General features: G+C 39.6%; 1 protein-coding gene across 2 annotated transcripts; it reads left to right on the plus strand.

The window, feature by feature from the left end:
• Positions 1-2,617: 2,617 nt before the first annotated feature.
• On the plus strand, positions 2,618-21,920 carry kcnip1b (Kv channel interacting protein 1 b; the record flags this gene model as incomplete). Of its 2 annotated transcripts, none has more annotated exons than XM_083765041.1 (8): positions 2,618-2,705; positions 17,841-17,968; positions 18,418-18,487; positions 18,581-18,651; positions 18,755-18,862; positions 18,960-19,064; positions 20,535-20,597; positions 21,619-21,920. In XM_083765041.1, 8 exons carry the CDS (start codon positions 2,618-2,620, stop codon positions 21,664-21,666), a joined length of 681 nt encoding a protein of 226 aa, XP_083621167.1. In that variant the 3' UTR covers positions 21,667-21,920. The 2 variants fall into 2 exon arrangements, with proteins under 2 accessions (XP_083621167.1, XP_083621168.1); XM_083765042.1 differs by lacking the exon at positions 2,618-2,705 and adding an exon at positions 14,803-14,860.
• Positions 21,921-22,394: the final 474 nt, after the last annotated feature.

A 22,394-nucleotide genomic window follows, 5' to 3' on the forward strand; every position in this document is an offset into this window, starting at 1 on the left:
AATTAGCCTCAACCCTTTATCTAGATTTTAAACACACAAGCTAATGTAAATGTACAAAGTTGATCTTTTTCTGATTTTCAACGGCAGGTCTCTAAGGATGGATATTAATGCCGGTTCATCATACCATTGATCGTCCACCACTTTGGAAAATTACTGAGTGGATTGCCATGAAATCTGCTGTGCACCCTCAGGGTCCTTGGAGGATGACCCCTAGTGATTTTGATGATCCCATGGCCTTTCCTCTAGTGCCACTTTTAGGCCAAATCTCCAGTTGCACACAAGATATCTCAGAATTTAAAGCGTGCACTGCCATGAAACGTTTGCCATGAGTGTATTCCTGACCATTTTAGTAACCAAAACGCCTGGGTTTCCGCCGGGGCTACATTTGAGTGACGGAAGTCAGGTATGATACCTGACGAAGACCCACAAGGGTCGAAACATTGTTCCGTTTTGTCAATAAAGACCATATGGGAGCTTAAGATCGGTGTGAGGACTTCCTTCCTTCTAAACTGTACGTATTTCCATTCAGCACCCGTAGAATGTATTGAGATGTGCGTGCTTCCCTTTTGGATTCTATTTCTACATTTGAGTGACCCCATGAGATTTTCTCTAGCACCACGCTCAGGCCAAAACGTCAACATGCATCATCTTATTATAATCTATTGCGGGATGAACCCTTTGAACAGTGCTGATTTTGGTGATCCCATAGCCTTTCCACTAGCACCACCCTTTGGCCAAAATGTCCAGTTGAGTGAAAGGAGCAGCCCAGCCTCTAAGGGCTTTTGGACTCTTGTCCCATATCATTTGATCCCAATTTGTAAACTGGAAGGAAAAGCCTGCATGACATTTTCATCCTCTTTTTTGATAGGTTTACAATACGTCTGTGCTGCTATCTTTACTCGTCCCTAGTCGAGTTCTCCTCTCCTGGGATATAAACAGAATTGTGTGAACAACTATACCTGAAGTCACGAATGCCTTCCTTTTGGTACACATTTTATGTGTGGCGCATTTACACAGAGAACAGAGGCCATTCAAAATACGATGAAGTCGCTACAATGGATGGGTGAGTGGCTGGGTTGTGGGGGGGATATCTGTGTGACTTTTCTAGACAGAGCTCCATGGAGAGAGAAAAGATCAGGAGAAAGCAGAGCATCATGAACTCACCGAAGCATTTACACAGCTCAGTGGACTGAGAGACAAAATACGGTCTAAAAGCTCAGTCGCCCCACACACTGCAAGTTTACATAATCTGTTCCAGTGTGGCTGTGCACATGAATGTGAATATGAATTTAAGCGTGACGTGTGATGACCTTTTACCAAGTGAGTTCCAAATTCCATTGTACTACGCAATAAATTCCACCTGATGGCGTTTGCAGCTCTTTAAAAATGTTTTATTAATGCATGATAAATGTATTGCATTGTATTGTATATGCATTCGAATTGTCCAGGCTTATTTATTAATTGTTGTCATTATTATCAACATTATCCTGACACAGCAGCCCCAACCCCTAGTTTCTGCAGGTTAAATGGTTCCATCTGTAATTAATGCCACACAGTGATTTATTTGACACAGGGAATGTTTACAGGCCTGAAACCATTGCCTCGTCATAGTGAGTCATTTGCAACACATGTAATTTCATATGCACAAATCACACATTTGAGTGTGCGTGTGCGTGTGTGCGCGCGTGTGTGTGTGTGTGTGTGTGTGTGTGTTAAACAGACAGAGTCTTATAAGTGAAGATGACGGTGAGAAAACACACATGCCAGATGGGAGGGGGAGAGTAAAAGAGGGAGGTTAGGTGCAAGCGTGCAGCCGTGACAGTAGCCAGCCAGCACTCTCTGCAGCAGGCAGGGATCTGTGAGGGGCAGAGCTCCACCACGGAGCACAGCCGCAGGGCTCCCACTACAGCCCAGAGGACACACACACACACACACTAGTATTATACTAGTATTAGATCAAAAGACACGCTGCTGCCTCTCAGACCACTGGAGGAACAGACGGGACACAAAGACAGACAGATTAGGAGAAGAAATGCCCGGTTGGGCAATTACAGAGGCGAGGTGAGAAGAAGTGGACCAAAGTGCGTTTCTTCAGACGTATACATACAGAACTTTTATCGCTCAAGGCACTTCACGCTCGGTTCACGCTCTCCTTTCTGGAAGTTCTTCAATAATTCATCTTCTGCCTCTTCCCTATCTGTGGACTTTTTCTTTGTGTGTGGTTTAATGCCCGTTCCTCACAACAACCTCAGAACACGTGTGTACACTTCAGTGAAACGCACATGTTTGGGAATAACTGTCTGACTTAACAGATACCTGGAAGGAATTGTATGACATTAAAAATCATTCACCTGGGTTGGAAAAGTGCAGAAAATGCTCAATCTTGTAAATGACTTTAATGCTTATCTCAGTTTTTTCACTGAAGATTTCCTCAAGAAGACATTACGACCTCAAATCTCATAAACTATTAAATTGTTTCTCTCCTATTGGGACAATTCCTTGTTGCATTTTATATTCCTATAGAGGGATTTATTTTTATGAAGCCAGATTGGAGCATAGTGGATTAATCTTCTCTCTTGAAGCCTTGGCCCCATCACCCGCCACCACTTGCTTTGGGATGGCTGGTTGTACCAGCCGCTGCAGACAGGGAGTGCTCAAATTAATCCAGTCTCTGCAAAGACTTGTGTCAGGAACCCTCACGAAAGGTACTGTAATGTCTAGCCTTAATAGCTTAACATTGTTTTGTCTTTCACCAATTTATTCGCCCATGTTATTGTTTACTGTATCTTTATTTTATAGTTGGATGTGTCTAATTTAGTTTTAGCTTGTAGCCTACTGATGAGTAGCAATCCTATTCAAAGAAAAAGCCCTGAAATTCTTAATGTGGTGGCTGAAATGGAGTTAAAATGATGCAGACGACAACGACAAAACATGCCATTCTGATTTGAAAATGCCTGCTTGCTGTGTCGGAGTCGGGATACCAGTTTATTGATTAAACCCGCAGGCTGTCTGATGGACCAGCAAAGACATGATGTAGAATGCTCTCAGTAATTGAGAGAGAGAGGGGGGGGGGGTATTTCAAGGACACCACACCAGTTTGATATGCATTAGGCCCCCATTTCAAACATTTTGAATCTCTGGGACCTCAATCTACAGTGCAAAATCCCCAGTGTCAATTTAACTCTGAAACTGACCAAATGGCCGGAATCAAAATGGAACTGTGCTGGTCCATTTGGTTCCTAACTCTCCATCCTTTAGCTGGGGCCCCCCGGGCCCTGACCTCATGTTGAGAAGCAGTTTTCTATAGCCTCAAGAACTCTAAGTTATCACCACCTCTTTCCTATTTTCATTTCATTCCGGTAACAGTGATACACAATAAAATCCATAGAATTGATTTAACTCTGACTGGACAAACGGGTCAATTTGGTTCCATTTGTAAACTCTCAGGGATATTGAATACTGAGGATTGTATTGCACTGTCACATTTACAGGTACCTATCTCATCTGGTGCACAGGTGAGATGAGGGTAGCAGTGTCCCCTACTGGCCTTTTTTTTTAGACAGAAACAAATGATGGTTCATTTATAATCTGCTGTACAACGGTGTCGCACATCAAAAACTGGCTGATCTACAAGCTCACAACATGTCAGCACAGTTCAGAACTAGGCCACGCCGAGACTTGCGCCTGCACGAATGATTATTCAAGGATATATGCAGCAGAGCTACTATTTTCAGAGGCAGAGACTGCATTCCGTTTCCATGAGAACTCACATTTTCATTTGAGTGCAGCATTCTATACTCAATACCACCCCATGTAGACCTCAATAATATTACAAAATCATATAGATTTCAATAAACATCACCTCTTGCCTCAGTTGTTTTCATACATGTCTGGAGAGAGCAATGCAAATGTGACCTGAGGGCCTCAGGGAGTCAAGCATACAGTAAGACATTTTACATAGCTTGTTCATGAAGAAATAATCAGGCCATATACAGCCCCCATGCAACCGCATACTCAACACTACTCAACACTAAAAACCACACTTGTGTGAAGTGAGCTGTGCCCACTGTATTTAAATAGTCACTAAAGTGTTAGTTTAGTGCTCTAAACAAACACTCTAAACTAAAATCCCATAGACTTGGCTGACATAATCTTCAAATGCCATGCATCGGAGGGGCTAGCGCCCCTCAAAAAATAACTCAAATAATGATGGCATCAGAGCTGAAATTAAATTGAGATCAAATTAATTAAAGGGAGTCACTGGTCATACCTGTATATTGCTGACTTATACAGAATATTGTCCGGCACTGAAACCCTTAGGCTGTGTGTATCTTGGATTGATCCATCTCCGAGTCTGTCTGTATTGCTGAGTTGATGCACTATGCCCAACAGTTGATTTAAAGTACAAGTGACAAGAGGTCACTTTCCTTTGGTATGTTATGAGAGTCAGGAGAAACCGATAAAAGAGACAGTGATGGTTATGGAAGCTGTCAGATATAATCTATCATAAGTTATAACTGTAGGTATTAATCATGTTTTAATCAAGCCTAGAGTCGCCATGTCCTCCCACATGATGTTGCTGTACCCGTCTCTCATCCATAGAGCATTATTACTGGTAGTTAAAGGCATCTCAGCTTTGTTTCAGGTATTATATGTGTTTTTATGAGTGCTGCTTAACGGCCAATCTCTATGGGGTACACACAAAGCTGGGCATAGGAGGGGCTAGCTACTAGCGCCCCTCAAAAAGATAGAGCCTATTCATCATCATATAGTTCATTATGTTTATGGCATGAGGGGGAAGTCACAGATCCACTCCACACAGATTGGTTTGATGTACCCTGTGTGTACCCTCTGCCAAGTAACATAACTCAGCCCCAGAGAAGCAAGAGCGAGAGCATCTCTCTGGAGAGATTACCTTAGACTTGTCATACTGTACATTACATGCATGTGGTTAGAAATGCATATTTTCAGGTACTTCATATATACACGGTAAACTGAAAGCTAGTCAAAACAAAGAGATGGGCAATACTTTTTAATGGATTCACTCCTAAATAATTGCTGTGTATTTATAAATATGGAAATAGTGCATACAGTGCATGTTCGTGCTGAGATCTTTAAAACACTGTTATGCATAAAGTATGCATGCATGCTTTGTAACAAACACTGAAACTGTGTGCATGTGTGCAGCAAGCCCACACAATGAATATATATATAAACCCCACAATTATCCATAAATGGCTGTGGAACGCCTCCTACAGGCCCACGGTTTCACAACTCAGCTATTTTTCTCAAACTTGTTCATTCTTCATAAATTATGGATAAAAGTAACACTAATAGACAGGGCACCTTAGTGGCTCACCTGGTCAGCACACATACCACACAAATAAGGCTATAGTAATAGTATAGTCCTATTCACCCAAGACTTCCTGTCTGACATTAGCCTAAATGCCCTTCACGACCATTACATCTTAACATTAACATTGTAACCAGCTACCACAGTAGTTAAATTAAGTGCATTAACGTTTCAGTGTGTTCATCATCTATTCTACCCTAATCACCCTCACACACACACTGCTCTCTACATTTCTCTGTAGCTGTAAAGGCGTGGATTGAAGCTGACAGCATGTGTCTCTGCTTTTAAATTTTAAATAATCTCTACCCATTGTAACACCTCCCCGCTCTCCTGTTTATTTTTATCCCTCACCTTCGCTCACTCTCTGTACTCTATTCTCTGCATTCGTTTTCCATTTCCTCCACACTTGTTGTCATGGTTTTCATAATTAGAGCCCATAATGTTTCATTATTCTGGCACGGCAACATTGTGGTCTGGTGTACTGTGATATATTGCATGTTGTACCAGTTATATTATATAGGCCTACCATTGCACAATGTCAATTATCTGATCTGATTGTGTCTAGCTATGCAATCAAATACAAAAAACCTGGCAGTGCCAAAGAGGAACTTACATTGCTGCCACCTGTTGTCCAAAAAGTAGAATAACAATCTCGCTAATATAGGCCTATAATTTTACTTCTTTAGTTTATAGCCACAATTGTGGCTTTGTTTCAGTAACACAATGTCCTCAAAAGTTCCTTTGTAAGGTCACCTGTGAGGCTGTCAACTCTCTGCTCACGCTTTCAAAATAAATAAAAAACTATTATATTTTACTGTGTTTACTGCAATCTGAGATGTAAAAGGAAGCTGTGACTACTGACTATGTGGGTGATATATAAGTGATATAATTACAGTTGTATAAGGTCTGTAGGCCTATATCAACTGTATAGTTGCTAGGTTCAACAAGGCAAAATCTCTACTGTGGTTTTAAATGACGTCTTCAGGGGAAATATTAAACATGAATTAGCTTTACTTTATAGAGTCATGAATGAACATTTGCAGTCTTCTCTGATGGGATTTGGTAGGGAGAGAGTAAAATGTGTAGTTGGGGAAAGGGATGCTGAGGAGAAGAGACAGAGAAGGGGGGAGGGGGGCATAGAAGAACAAATGTAACTAACACCAGCGACATCAACACGGGGTCATCCCTATGTTCCCCTGCACTTACCTTAGGCTTTAGGGTTAGCGTTAGGTTTCTGGTTTAAGGACTTCAGTGTTTTGTACTATACAATTGTATGTATAAGTACAGAACAAAGAATGTTTGTTTTTGCCATCTTTGTTGAAGAGTCTGAGCAATTATGTTTTAGTTTATTTTATGCCAGTGTTAATTTTTAGTTGGCTAAGACTAGATAGTTTAAGTAGCCTAGGCAGGCCTAAAGTTCAATGGATTGTTCAAAGACTGAGCTTCAATCAGAATTTGCTACTAAAAGTAACACTAAGACTAAGTTGCTAAAATACTTTTAGTCTTACTAGAATTACTAAAATTACGTTTCTGGTTAAGGTTTAGGTTTATTCTAAGTGAGGAACAAAGAACCTTTTTTGCATGGTGGGGAACATAGAACCTGGGGAACATGTACACTCCTGATGAAACCACCAGAGCCCTGAAGAGAGAGTATACAGAAAATCGCAAAACAAAAAGTAGAAATGTGATGTCCTTAGAAATATTAAGAAACAATCTTCACACCTATGAGGAAGAAGTTAAGGCTGCAAGAGCAACACCATCCATCCTGCTCCTTAATATATATATATATATTTTTTAAAAGAAATCACCAAAGAGGATTAGAATGAATATCCACAGTGATTTGTGCATTACACTGGACTAGTGCCCACCCATTACACTATCCTCCCTTATAAAGATTGTTTCCACAATGAAACATGCAACTTTGACAGTGTCCCCAAAGCCCTCCTGAGGGACGTGTGTGACATAGTCAGTCTCAGAATCATCTCTTTAACAAGTGGTACCTATCCTCTCAACAAAACCATGGTCAGTGGTACCTCTCCTCTCTTAACAAGTCCATGGCCAGTGGCCTAATCAGATATGTTTTTCATCCATTCAATTAGATATGACTACCAAAATGTTTGTAGACGGGGCCTGTTTTGCCAAAATAAATTACACAAATCATGACATGAATATGATGTGCCCCAAATTATAATAAACACATTGAGGTGCCTGACGCAAAAAGCAATTTCACTTCCATTGGTGATGGATAATTTTAAATGGAATCCATCTTTAAAATAATGATACTATGTAAGGACTGTATTAATACTGTATTAAATAATAATAAACAATAGCTTAGGATCGATAGCTTGAGAGCTAGAGCTAGAAAGAACTCCGGAGCACCGGAACTGAATAAATACTTATACTTTAGAAAGTAATCTAAGTACCATAAATACTCTTTACCAGAATAGAAGCAGAGGGCTTGTAACTTTACAGAAATGGATATAAAAACCATTTAGGCTATGATGAGTAAAAGTCAGAGTATAACAGAGTTAACCAATATACCTTAGAATGAATTGACGGACACAAGAAAGAGAACTCAGACAAGCAGAACTTAGAGGGAGGTTCGATCAGATATATTCACCATTGCCTCGGGAGAGAAGAAGACATGTCATCCGGACAGCGTTTCACAACGATCTCTGACCATGTTCAATTAAACATGGTTGATATAGCATACCGTAATCAATACACCGGACAATGTGTTGAACAACAAGGTTAAAAAACATATTTGTTAACAAATGGACAGATAATGCAAGACGTCACTGAATATTGCATACAGAAAATATCTCACGGGGCAGAGATAGTCCTGATATGAATATCAGTTAGTGGAATCAGGTGACAAGGCAGAACGTCATTGAGTGCAGTTTACCAGTCTGTTAGAGCGAATACTAACTTTCAAGGGCAAAAACACAGAGGCTGGGTGTTTTGGCCAACGAAAACAAAACAATTCTTATCTACCAACGCTGGCTAGGGAAAAGTATTACTATCGAGACTCAGAACCATACTATTTTAAAGTCCGTGGGACAACCGGACATCAAATGTCAGTCACAGGGCAATTAGATTAAAAGGTCAAAAGGTCAAAAGAGCATTCACCCACAAACTAGACCAAATATATCTATCAACTCCATCGCATTTTGTGGGCGAATGGTCATGTGACCTTTGACAATATCAAATCCTCAGGGGAAACTTTACTTTAACAATGAATTAAACAGGAACAGAATGGCAACAGGAACAATGAAAACAAAAAAACACAATGATTTCAACTTTACTAGGCATAAAATCCTTATTTAGATGGTACTTTGGGAACGAGAAAGAATGGCTTTTCTTTCTTGATGATGATGATATCTTCGGGATTGGCAACCAACCCAGCAAACCGTTGCAGCCAAGGCCTGGCCGGCGAGATGTGTCATTTTGACCACATGAGTGTTCATTTTTAGAGCAGTTCTTCTGGTTCGCCATCAGTTCGTTGTCAGAACTGAATCTGCGAGAGTTCTTTTGGCTCGTTGTCGGAGCCGATTCTTCGCCCCTCCCCCCCCCCCCCCCCCCTAATGACAGGTTCACAGATACATTCTCTGCAAACCGCCATGTGGGCGATACTGATATGGCGTCACATGGTTCAAGAGCTTGGAGAGGGGAAACGGGGTATTCCGATGGTGATATTATTCATGCGCTCCAGCGCGATGTCGCAACAATGTCTTTGGGAGTCCCTTAGTACCATATAAAGGTCAAAATATAGAATCAAGTGATTCCGGGGAGATTAATGCCTAGTCCAATTAAACTCATGATGATAAAAACCAAAAAAATAAAATGGAGAGGTAGGTGTTCCTATTTATTAAACTCAATTTAAGGTGAAAGGGGTGGTTCTGGGATAATAGGTTATGTTATGGGGAAAATAAAGTTAACTGTTTACAGGGGGGATATTCCAATATAGGGGAAATATGAATCCAATATGAAATTTAAAATAATCAAAATATGATGAGGTGGGATAATGAATTATAATGGAATGAAATTTAGATGGTCCCAAAGATGGGATAAATCAGTTCAAATAATCTATGTAATGGGCTCTCAGATCTTATGATGAAATGGAATGGTTATAACAGTAAATATTAAATCAAATCAAATCAAAATTACCTAATATTTATTTAATTGTGGGGAGAAGGGAATATTAGGGGAACATGTCTTGGGAAGCAGATATTAGCAAACAGAAAAGAAAAACATTCAATAAACCACATACAACATGAAAACAAAAAAATGGTGAAACGAAAACAAAAAATGTCTGGTGAAACGTGAGTGGATTAAATTTGTTCCATATGGGAAATCTATGGGCAACTGATTAGGGCAAACTGTTCTGGGGGTTGGGCCTAACCATAGTGAATTCAGACGGTTCTGAGTTGGGTCGGGATCAAGTGTCAAACCTTGTACAAGGATGGAATGTCGACGTCCACAATCAACAGAGCAATCAGACAAATGAAGAGAAGTCAGACCAGCCGAACAATCTCCCTCGTATTTTGTGGAAGTCGAAATTCCGTCGGTTTGTCCCTTGAACACGACCCGCACAGAAGTCCGTATCTGGAGATAAAACAGATAAAACAAAGAACAAACTGGTGAATGAAATGAAAAAAATAAAAATAAAACATAAAATAATACAATAAAATAATAATTCTGACAAACACTTCAAACTGGTTCTAACACCTGCGCATGTGCACTGGGCAGATGAAAGGCAGAAAGAGAAAGGTATCTTAAAAAATATATATATATATATACATATTCATATTTCTCCTGAGGGCCTGGTCTTTATCAAAATAACCAATATTTATATAGATATTTATATTTCTCCTGAGCGTTCCGTAAAAATGCACTTTTTATGGTCTGACGACCGTTGAATCCGAACGACACATGTTAAAGTATGTAAACGACTGAACGTTCACATGTTATGCACAAAATGATGTAGCTGGTAGAGAGCTGTATGCCTCCCAGAAATAACTGATTATTCTGGGGGATTAAAAGTATGTGGTTGACTGATCAATACACATGTTTTGTAAAGTATGTAAACGACTGATCGTTCACATGTTATGATTGCTTTCAGGAATAACTGATTATTCTGAAGGCCTGGATGAACAGACTGATCTATTCACCCCTAAATTAGCACACTAATTTACTGATAAACTGTATGCCTCCCAGAAATAACTGATTATTCTGGGGGATTAAAAGTATGTGATTGACTGATCAATACACATGTTTTGTAAAGTATGTAAACGACTGATCGTTCACATGTTATGATTGCTTTCAGGAATAACTGATTATTCTGAAGGCCTGGATGAACAGACTGATCTATTCACCCCTAAATTGGCACACTAATTTACTGATAAACTAGTTGTGCTACTATTCTAAGTAAACAATAAATGTGAGAATCACAGAGAAAATGAAAACGGGTTGTACTGTGAAATCTAGTAGCGCTCCAGGAATTCAACAGTATAGGGAGGGAGAGCACGTCTCCGAATGACCAAGGATAGAGGGCAAAGAGAAAGATAAAGTATTCTGTTACCACAGTGAACAGTTTGACACATGAAGTCTGTACACTGGACTTTAAGAAAGTACAAATAAAAATAGAATAATAATCACTTGTTTTAACTAATTGAGTGAGATATCAAGACTAACTGTGACATCTGTTTGTTTGTTTTTTTGTTTGTTGTTAGTACTATAGACTATAGCACCTGAATTGTCAACATAAAGAATTCAAATTAAAAAAATAAAATAAAATTAATTCAATTTAAAATCAAAAGCGAAAATCTAAAATTAAAATTAAAATTAAAATTGAAATTGAAACTGAAATTGAAAAATTAAATTTAAAATATTTCAAAATTAAAATCAAAATTAAAATATTTCAAAAGATTTTTTTTTTCTTTTTTTTATGAAAAATAAAATAAAAATAAAAATAAATAAAAAATAAAAATGTAAAAATAAATGTCAATAAAATAAATACATTTAAATAAATTAATTAATAATACTGGGAAGTTTACCTAACGTAAAAATGAAATATTAAATGTTATTTAGTTGGGTTTTGGTAGAATGGAGGCTATACTTGAGAAATGGTGGAATCGGGGTCTGACAGTAATTGTCGTCATGATCCTATATTTCTTAATAATGTAATATTAAATGTAGAACTCAGTGGAGAGTTGTACCAAATGTAAAGTGAAATGTTCCTCACTCACGCACACATGCAAACACAGAGAGAGAGAGAGAGAGAGAGAGATATCAAAGAACAGTGTGATCTGTTCGCTTTGGAAAATGGTGAAATGATCCTTTAAGGGGAAAACATTCTAAAGGGAGAATAACTAAGAGTTTACACTGTTGAATGGTCATGGTCAAGATAGGATATTGTGACCATTCAATTAGCAGGAAATAAATTGAACAAAACAAACTTGGGACCCTTCCTAGCACCTAATAATTGGACAAGCACACACACACGTGCACTAAGACTGGGAGGGAGAAACATGCACGCACACACACACGCATACGCACACACACACAATATACACACCACCGGCACAGGATTCACACACACCCCCACGCCTCCCACTGACATTCCAGAGATAACAGCACCCTCTAAAGTAGGGAGTGTCCTTTCAACCACACACAGACACTAATGGATTTAAAAAGAGCTATTATTAATTTAAAAACAATGGGAATTAAATAGTCAAATTTAATTATGGTATTAATAATCTTATATTGTTTTGGGATGTTAAAAAAATTGAATGAATGAATTAGTGTTAAGTACTGGGAAAAGCATGTGAATGAACACCAGTCTGTTTATGGATCGTTATAAGGTAGAAAATTTACCCTTGCATTGATCGCTCCGTGTCGACTCGGAGGAGAAAGCAAGAATAAATATTATATATACATTTCCCGCACACAATGAAGCGATCGTTCTACACCGAGTGCTGGAAAGTAGTTACGATTCACAAACAGACCATGCTAAAATAATTTATGACATGATAAAAAGTTCCGCTACTTTGTCTTAAGTTGATAAGCTAAAATGAATGCCTCGCTGCTCGAGGCGTTATCAGGGGAAGAATTATAATGACAGTATAATCTAAAGAAAGACAGAGAAAGACATCAAGCATTGATTTACTTAACTTGTATCGTAACCGAAGCAGACAATCACTGTCCGGAGGAAGAAGGAGCCAGCAGTAGAGAGACAGCCGGGAGGAGGGTTGGTTCTGTGGAGGAGCGTTCCGACCCTGGACAAGCCAGGCTTGTCAAACCCCATGCGTCGATCGCTTGTCCACAGATCCGTGAGAGGTCCATGAAGTGTTCACTACTGTTGAGCCGTGAGCCGTTCACGGACCCCAAAATAAAAAAGTCGCTTGTCCGTCGAAATCTGATGACATGCATTCCGATACAATGGCGAACACTGATCACAAGAAAACTCCATGCTCAAAAAAATTGCTCGTCTGATCCTCCTTGTGTGTGTCAAGTGAATTTGAGGAAGTGAATTAATAGGCCTGGTTGTTTTTCTTTTCGGAGCTGCTAATAGAAATTAGGCTTAAAACTCGTTAAAGGAGGCAAGATTGGACCAAAATGATGGATAATTTTAAATGGAATCCATCTTTAAAATAATGATACTATGTAAGGACTGTATTAATACTGTATTAAATAATAATAAACAATAGCTTAGGATCGATAGCTTGAGAGCTAGAGCTAGAAAGAACTCCGGAGCACCGGAACTGAATAAATACTTATACTTTAGAAAGTAATCTAAGTACCATAAATACTCTTTACCAGAATAGAAGCAGAGGGCTTGTAACTTTACAGAAATGGATATAAAAACCATTTAGGCTATGATGAGTAAAAGTCAGAGTATAACAGAGTTAACCAATATACCTTAGAATGAATTGACGGACACAAGAAAGAGAACTCAGACAAGCAGAACTTAGAGGGAGGTTCGATCAGATATATTCACCATTGCCTCGGGAGAGAAGAAGACATGTCATCCGGACAGCGTTTCACAACGATCTCTGACCATGTTCAATTAAACATGGTTGATATAGCATACCGTAATCAATACACCGGACAATGTGTTGAACAACAAGGTTAAAAAACATATTTGTTAACAAATGGACAGATAATGCAAGACGTCACTGAATATTGCATACAGAAAATATCTCACGGGGCAGAGATAGTCCTGATATGAATATCAGTTAGTGGAATCAGGTGACAAGGCAGAACGTCATTGAGTGCAGTTTACCAGTCTGTTAGAGCGAATACTAACTTTCAAGGGCAAAAACACAGAGGCTGGGTGTTTTGGCCAACGAAAACAAAACAATTCTTATCTACCAACGCTGGCTAGGGAAAAGTATTACTATCGAGACTCAGAACCATACTATTTTAAAGTCCGTGGGACAACCGGACATCAAATGTCAGTCACAGGGCAATTAGATTAAAAGGTCAAAAGGTCAAAAGAGCATTCACCCACAAACTAGACCAAATATATCTATCAATTGGTGCACCACAAATGCTATAAATCACTGTTGTTTTGCAGAAATGTATATATTTTTCTCTTCTCCACCAGGTGACAATGTCCACCTGGCCTACAGGGCACAGCTCCGTGGATTCGTCTATAGTCAGAGTGCAACTCCAAAAGAGCTTTCACTTCTGCCCTATGGGGGCAACCACAATGTCAAACAGTTTCCCCGATCCCCCCCGCAGCTTCCTCGTCTCCCGACACCCCAGACCCCACAACACTGTCCAGGGTATAGACAACCTGGGCTGGCGGAGATCTGTGTTCCGAGAAGTACACTTTGTATTCAATTTGTATTCATGATTTGACTAATGTGCAAAACAATTTGTCTGTGTGTGTGTGTGTGTGTGTGTGTGTATGTGTGTGTGTGTGTGTGTGTGTGTGTGTGTGTGTGTGTGTGTGTGTGTGTCTCGATGGAAGAGCAAAAAAAGAGGGAAATGTACAGTATGATAAAATGCAAATAACAAAGCCCTCTGAGCCGTTACACTTTTTGCATTAGCCACTATATGCTGAGTGGGGAGGGGGGAGGTACTGCAACAGTTACTGATGTTATCTGACAACAGGGCAGCAAGAGAAAAGAAGAGGAGAAAGGAAAAAAGATGAAAGAAGAAGGGGAGTGGTAACGGAAGGGCAACGTGTGTTTGGAGAGAGAGAGAGAGAGAGAGAGAGAGAGAGAGAGAGAGAGAGATCAGTAAACCGAGAAACACCGTATGAGAAAGAAGGACATTCATCAGATAGATCTAAAGCCACTGAGGAGATAAAAGGAATGCCTCTCAAAGATACTGAGCAATAGATGGAAAAGATACAAAAGGCTTCTGACAAAGAAACCTCAGAAATACATAAAGGACTACTCTCTGGGCTGCTTGAATAGACTGGTTTCCACGGTGACAACATGGGTGCAGTGGTGGGCACTTTGACCATGCAAACCAAGCAGAGGAGACCCTCCAGAGGTACGTCAATGATCACCAGAAAGACAGGGAAGACGGATAAATAGATGCAAGCGATCTGATAATCATTTGGGTCGGTGGGAATGCCCATCAATGATTATTGATTAATGTATTGTTCCTCTATTGGAGAATGACACGTCAACTGCCAAATATTTGCAAAGGTCCATTAAATGAAATCGTCTTAACAATGAAGAGCTTATAGTGATATTATTGTGGATTGAATACGCCGTATTGGGGAAGTTCATTTGTCGGTTAGCCACATTTGATCTCCTTTTACCTAAACCTGAAGTGGTTTACAAGTAGCAATGTTAAGAAATACAAGAAATGTCAAAAGCAGCAGAGCGGAGTGTAAATATAGCTAGTTGGACAAAAACACAAACCTTACTGAACGAATGGACAAAAACACCTTACTGAACGAACGGGCAACAGAAGTGTGAGAGATGGGAGGCAGAATCAGTGGTGTGAGACAGATAATATTACATTACCATGATGGCTGAGGGATATAGAACATGGCATAGATAGACCATTACCACGGTGATGGCGGAGGGTTATAACATGTCATACATGCAGATGCCCTTGGGAAAGACGAAGATCAAAACCATCACCCCAGAGTCCAGGGTTTTGGAGTCAGTGAGTGTCAGTGTCGGGGGGGTTGTTTGAACAAGAGCATGTGCATTAACACTCAGCTCACATATCCTACCTCTCTCTGGGCTTATGCTTGAGAACCACGTTGCCATGGAGACTGGGTTGTGGGGGCATAAGTGGAACGCATGAACAACTCTCAGCTCTGACTACACTGGATGCATGATGAAGTTATACAGCAGCACGACACAGCAGTAAATGACTGGATTATACAGATAGACACGCTGAAATATACCAGTGCGTCTCTGGCCTGTTGACATTACATAAAATAGACCACTCAACTGAAACATAATCGTTAGGCAACGTTGTCAAGGTCCTGCAGTGACTGCTTGTGCTTACTTACTGTACTGAAGTGCTCACTTACTGTACTGTAAGTGGATGTACAAGAACAATACAATATTAACGCCATTCAAAAGTCTCATCTCATAATGCAGTGGATTCTTTCCTTTGAGAGAAGAGTAAAGACGAATAACCAATTCCCTTGTGCATATAGTTAATCGGAGGGATTGATCTTCAATTTCATCAAGACCACTAATTAAAGCTGGCCTCAGCTTTAATAACGACCATCCCTGGGAATTCAAAAGCACTGATTGTGAAGGGCATCCCAACAATGAACTAATAATTAATTTTCTTCATTCACAAAATGTTCTAAAGTGTGTTCAAAATAAACTTCAAATGGTTAGATGTTAACGGGTTGGGCCATGAACAATGTTCCAAATTAAAATGTAATGTCCTGCATCTCAATGTTCTCTAAAGCTGATCACTTATCTACAGGTTTCTCATTCACACTTTGAGCAGCACCACGACGACCAGCACTTACTTTAATATCCATCATCATCATCATCATCATCATCATCATCATCATCAGTAGACCACAGGGACAGCTAGTGATGAAACATGCCGTTAGCTCTGTCAAAAAAGATGCTGAGGAGCACAGTTTGTGTTGAACATAAAGTGCTTTATGGCTATTTCACGGTTTTCATGCGCTTTTGAACAACTTAATGCAAGTGGATGGGAGGAGAAATCCGGTGCCGTCTCTATTAATACATACTCTAAGGCAGTGGTTCCCAAACTGTGGTGCGTGCACCCCTTGTGGTGCGCGAGCGCCTTCTAGGGTGTGCGCGACATGAAAAGTCTAATGGTGGTGCTATGGTTTTATTTTAAATATATTAACATATGTAGCATAGGCTATATTCTGCATTACTTGCCATATATTGGCATAATATATTATGCCATATTCAGGTTCATATATGTGCATATATGTGGATAAAAAGGAAATATATGTCTCTATATAGCTTATGCAATTTATATTTCCATGTGGGGGGTGCGTCAGCTAGGTCGGGGGGTAACAGGTTAAAAAGCTTTGGGAACCGCTGCTCTAAGGCAACATCCCATCGTCTAAAAACGGTCGTAGCCGACCTCTCAGCCAATGGGATAGCTCAGCCAATGGGTTTGGGATAGCATTGCAGCCAGCAAGTTGCAACAACAACCCACTAGTCTTTATCATGTCGTGCGCCAATGTTATTTCACCAAGGGATTCTAGTCTGCGGACGCCACGACCTCAGCTGGGACCCCTGCTGTACCCGCGAACCCCCACGCAGGCTACAGATGCTATCTGTATTCTGTTTGGGTGACAAGCTAGATTTCCAGATTATATGAGTGAAACATTAAGCGACCAGGTCTATGAAAACAAACCCAAAAGAAGCAACCAGTTTCACCACTTGAGCCCTATTACATTAAAAAAGAGTCCAAAAAGGAACTTCTTCAGAAATAAGCCCAAACTAAAGAAACGCACAACTATGAATATTAAGCTATGTTACAGGAAAACTAGCTCAAAGTCGATTATATTAAGCAGAACTGGCAACACTGCAAACCAGCACGGCAGGCTGCTGTTTTCATACACATAGACACAGATATTTACATTTCATAGCACAATTCCGCAGATATAATAAGGCAGCTGGTAATTAATTGATGTTTATCAATTCATGTTTTAGACATTTTCACACCTAGGTTACAACTGGACAAACTGCTATTTGAACAGAAGAGACAAGGTCTCTTTAACCTCTATACTATATGTTCCACTTGAACTTTTTCGTTCCCACTTTTCCTGATAGTTTTGACCTCTTTTTCCTGCTTTCCTCATGTTGTAAGACGTTTCCAGCTGACTAAATCTTTCCCATCACCACTGCAGCTGTCTCTGTCATGACAGCTTCAGAACATCTGTGGTTCACCCAGTTCTACCACAGGTGTTTGTGGATATCCGTTAAACAGGGGTTATGTTTTAATAATGCACATTAAACACATTCATCATCATCACTATGCATGTTTCTCGTCTCTGTAGATAAGACAGATGAGGAGCTGGAGATGATGACCATGGTGTGTCACCGACCTGAGGGTCTTGAGCAGTTGGAAGCACAGACCAACTTCACCAAGCAGGAGCTACAGATTCTCTACCGTGGATTCAAGAATGTGAGCACAACCATCTCATGTCTGTTAGTTTGATAGTTTTTATGTTGTTTTTCTTAATTTATCTGGTAGTGTCAGGCTGTCAGCAAGCAGACTTTCTTAGTACGGCAGACATATTTCAGTTTGACATACAGTAGGCCTACCATAAACAAAATGTGCCTTGAGGGTTGTTCGAGACATATTGCAAAACAGTAACAGCCCAGATCATTATAATTAGCCTCGGCTAGCTAGTCATTAACATTTTGTTAGCCTCGATCAAATCAACAGCAACAGAAACGTGTCAATGACACAGACACTGTCACCAAATCTGTTACAATTACCTAAATCTGAAACTGCAGATGGTATATTAATGCTAGCCATTGAGATAATGCCAAGTAGTTTCCTTAATTCTCTTTCAATGTATTGTATTGCTGACTTAAAAACAACAACAGTTGAGTGTTGTTTTCCCACAGGAGTGTCCGAGTGGTGTGGTGAATGAGGAAACATTCAAACACATCTACGCTCAGTTCTTCCCCCATGGAGGTAGGACACTGTGTTCACCCATGTTAAACAAGAATATTATAACCTCAAGACTTCATATAGCCTACAATTGTCTTCTTTTTTTTCTTCTTGCAGATGCAACCACGTATGCACATTATCTATTTAATGCATTTGACACAACAAACAACGGATCTATTACATTTGAGGTAACAAGTAATATTTAGGGGGAAAAAAATATTGATTACATATTGCTTGATGAAGTCTCTCGCCTCAATGTTCTCTACCTCTGTCCCCGTCTGTTGCTGACAGGACTTTGTAATGGGTTTGTCAACACTACTCCGGGGGTCACTAAGAGAGAAGCTGGAGTGGACTTTCCACCTTTACGATATTAACAGAGATGGATACATTAACAGAGAGGTACAGTATAGAAGTGGAAGATGTGCAATTGTTTCACGTTATAGGTGTCACTATACATGCCATGGTAAAACATTGTTTCCTACATTTCTTTCTTTAGGAGATGACCGAGATTGTAAGTGCCATTTATGACATGATGGGCAAATACACCTACCCTGCGCTTAAGGGGGACGTCCCACAACAGCATGTGGATGCTTTCTTCCAGGTTAATTCGCCTACAGCATGCATGTCATAAAACATGTTCTCAATCCAAACATCTCATTATCCTATACAAGGTCATTTAAAAATGTATAGGATACAGTACATTGACACTAGGCGCCTTAATTTTCATGGGGATGTCACGTGATCAACATAAATGGACTCTATGGAAAGTACTTATATTGAATACAAAGTTTTAAACTAATAGGTATTATAAATGTGCAATTAATTTCGATTAATGAATGTTTCTCGACTATGAACCGTGATTTTATAGACGAGTTGTCAGGCAAACACAGACTTGTCGGTGTTTGTCCTCGTCGGCTGTCACCTCTCCTTGTAGGAGACAGCTGATCGAAAGCAATCAAAAGTTAAAACTAGTCTCAACTTTAAAACTGCTCTGCTTGGCCAGGAAAAGTGCTCTGACCAATGTCTATTAAAATTGGCTGCTATGCGGTTGCGTCTGTCATTTCTCCTCATACGGTTTCTTGTAAAAAGGGGTTTCATGTAAAAAGGTGGTTACTGTTTGTTTTACGGCACATAGTGTGAAAACTGTGAATGTGCCCCATTATGCCACATCATTTTGAAATATTTCTGCAAACACTACAGTTTACACTTTACAATTTTTTATGACTCTGATGAAGACCGCAAGGTCGAAACGTTAGTCATTTTGTATACTTAGCACCTAAATAAAAGGCTCTAAATGTCCGTGCTGCTCCAGTCTCTTCTCCTTATGCATAAATGTTTTATCTTTAGTCATTTATATATATATTTTTTTTTTTAAGATATTTTTTTGCGGCTTACGCCTTTATTGATTTTTTTAAGGGACAGACAGTAGGCTGACAGGAAACGGGAGAGAGATGGGGGGATGACATGCGGTAAAGGCCATGTCGGGTCCGGGAGTCGAACCCGCGGTACACCGCGACTGGATCACCAGTCCGGTGCCCAGACCGTTACGCTACGGCCTGGGCCTAGTCATTTATATTTAAGGAATTGTCCTCCAGGCAATTGTAATTTTGCAAATTGTTCTGCAAAATGTATTATTTGCCACAAATATTGCTCTCAATATGATATTTCGATCTACACCCAAATCTACTCGCATATCAGGGGTCCACAATTTAGCTATACTAAATATGATTTTCTTACTAGTTACTCTATAGTCTACGCCTACAGGAATAAAGATTCATAACCAAGCTTGACCAATGACCATATTGTTCTTTATACTACCACTGATATAAAAAACATCAAATATGTACAGTATTGTACCATGAAACATCGAATGAGATCTGGTACTGTGGGCAATGGGCATAAATGGTGACCAGTCTTTATGACAAATGAATGGCTGTTAAAGGTTGCAATGTTTTGAAAACACCACCAACCTTTAATGTGAGTTCACAAATTAAATTCCAACCTCAAAGAGATTACTTTCCGCTTGAAAGTAATACAATTGTTTTGTTTTGTTTTGTTTGTTTTCCCATAGAAAATGGATAAAAACAAGGATGGAGTTGTCACTTTGGATGAGTTCGTTCTGGCATGCCAGGAGGTATGTTACCATACACATGCACACAAATGCAATACACAGTTGACAAGTAAAGGACCGCTGCATAGAATGTCCACTCCACTGATATGAAATGGCCATGTAGAGGTTGTTGAAGCAAATAATTTGCTTGCTGTACTCAACCCAAGTGATCGATATGCGACTAGAAATAAAACCACAAGCTTTGGATAGTTCTTGGTTTATCCTGCCCTCCTGTTGCTCACGTTTAACCCCCAACATCCAAAGATGTAGATTGTTTACATTCTACAGATCATTTTACATTATACATCAGCCCTCCCTACTGTCCAGGTTATGGGACAGCAGGTTGACATTTTCCCCCCAAAATTATACATTTTTATTCTGTCATATGTTGTCGTACAACAAAGTATAAATCAGGCTTATGTGGTTGAAATCATCAATATGTTGGCTTTTGTGGGCCTCAAGTTAAACTTCCGAAAAATTCTTAATAAACTGTCCAACACTTACCAGCAGCAGCGTCAACACCAGAAAGCATCTTCCATCAGTGCAGATGATGGCATCGTGTCCTCAGCTGCTCCCATGTCTAGTATGAAAATTAAGATTGTAATTAAGACAGAGTGCAATGTTTGTCAATATAATAGCATAGCTCACAGTTGATTGTCCCGCATATACTATAAGCAGTTTTACATTTCTGTACCGTTTGTATTTTGGAAGCAAGTAATAGCTCTTCGGACCATCAATGTAGAAACAATTGGCGTGTGTTGTGAACTTGTGGCACTAGTAACAAGTAAGACATGCGAACGCGGGAAGCGAACACAGCTCGTAAATTGTAATAACTTTAAATTTAAATTAAATTAGAATAAATTATGTACAAGTTTTCTTTCTTTATTATTTTATTTTTTTGTGATACAGCTGCGCCCTCTGGTGGTGTTCTGCCTGGGTTACATAGTAATGCTCTAGGGCTCTAATATTTATTCAAATGACAATAGCTGTTACATATCTAAGTGAGGCTGGTTCTTGAATCATGATTTTTCTTCCTTTGTTCCAGGATGAAACAATGATGCGATCCATGCAGCTATTTGAAAATGTGATGTAGGAGGGGACATCAGAAGACAGACAGAATGGGAGAACTCAGGCTGTGTGTACTGTACCAAGTGTACATGTGCGTTGATAAACATGTGCAACCCATTCAATCTCTCATCCTACTCTTATCTTGCCCAACTTGTGCTTTTCATAGTGCTGGACACACTATGACCACAATGGCCTGAAGGGAGGCTCTGGACCGGAACAAAATACTGATCACTCTATAGAACCAGCATTATACTCTCAGCTCTTTGTGGAGTTGTAACACAATACAGTGTGACTCATCTAACAGACTTGGACATGGAACCTTTTCTTAGTCCTCCCATCAAGATAGGTCTGTAAAGATGGAAACACTCTTTAGAAGTCTGCTTCCAAGTGAGGAGATATTTCAAGTAAAGTGTTCATTATGACAAAAGAAATAGCATGCAAGAGGTTTTGAAATGCCCTCTAAAAAGCTTTGTCTGAACAAGTCTTAGTCTAAGATAACTATTTATTTAATGCATAGTGGTTGACGGATATCTGGCATAAAGTGAAGTGTTGTGTTATGTTTCCACTGTTCCAATGCTTTGCTTTTGTCTGAATGCCAGTTATGATGCATTAGGAATTCAAGAATATTCGAGATAAGTTTCCTTTGTACGTTTTAACAAGGGTAATGTTGTGTGCAATAGTACGTGCATTAAATTGTCATGTAGGCCTACTGCATATTTTCCTGGTTGCTTGCTTGTCTGATATCTAATAATG

The sequence above is a fragment of the Protomyctophum parallelum genome (assembly GCF_964188405.1).
Source record: "Protomyctophum parallelum genome assembly, chromosome: 1".
Classification (NCBI taxonomy): Eukaryota; Metazoa; Chordata; class Actinopteri; order Myctophiformes; family Myctophidae; genus Protomyctophum; species Protomyctophum parallelum.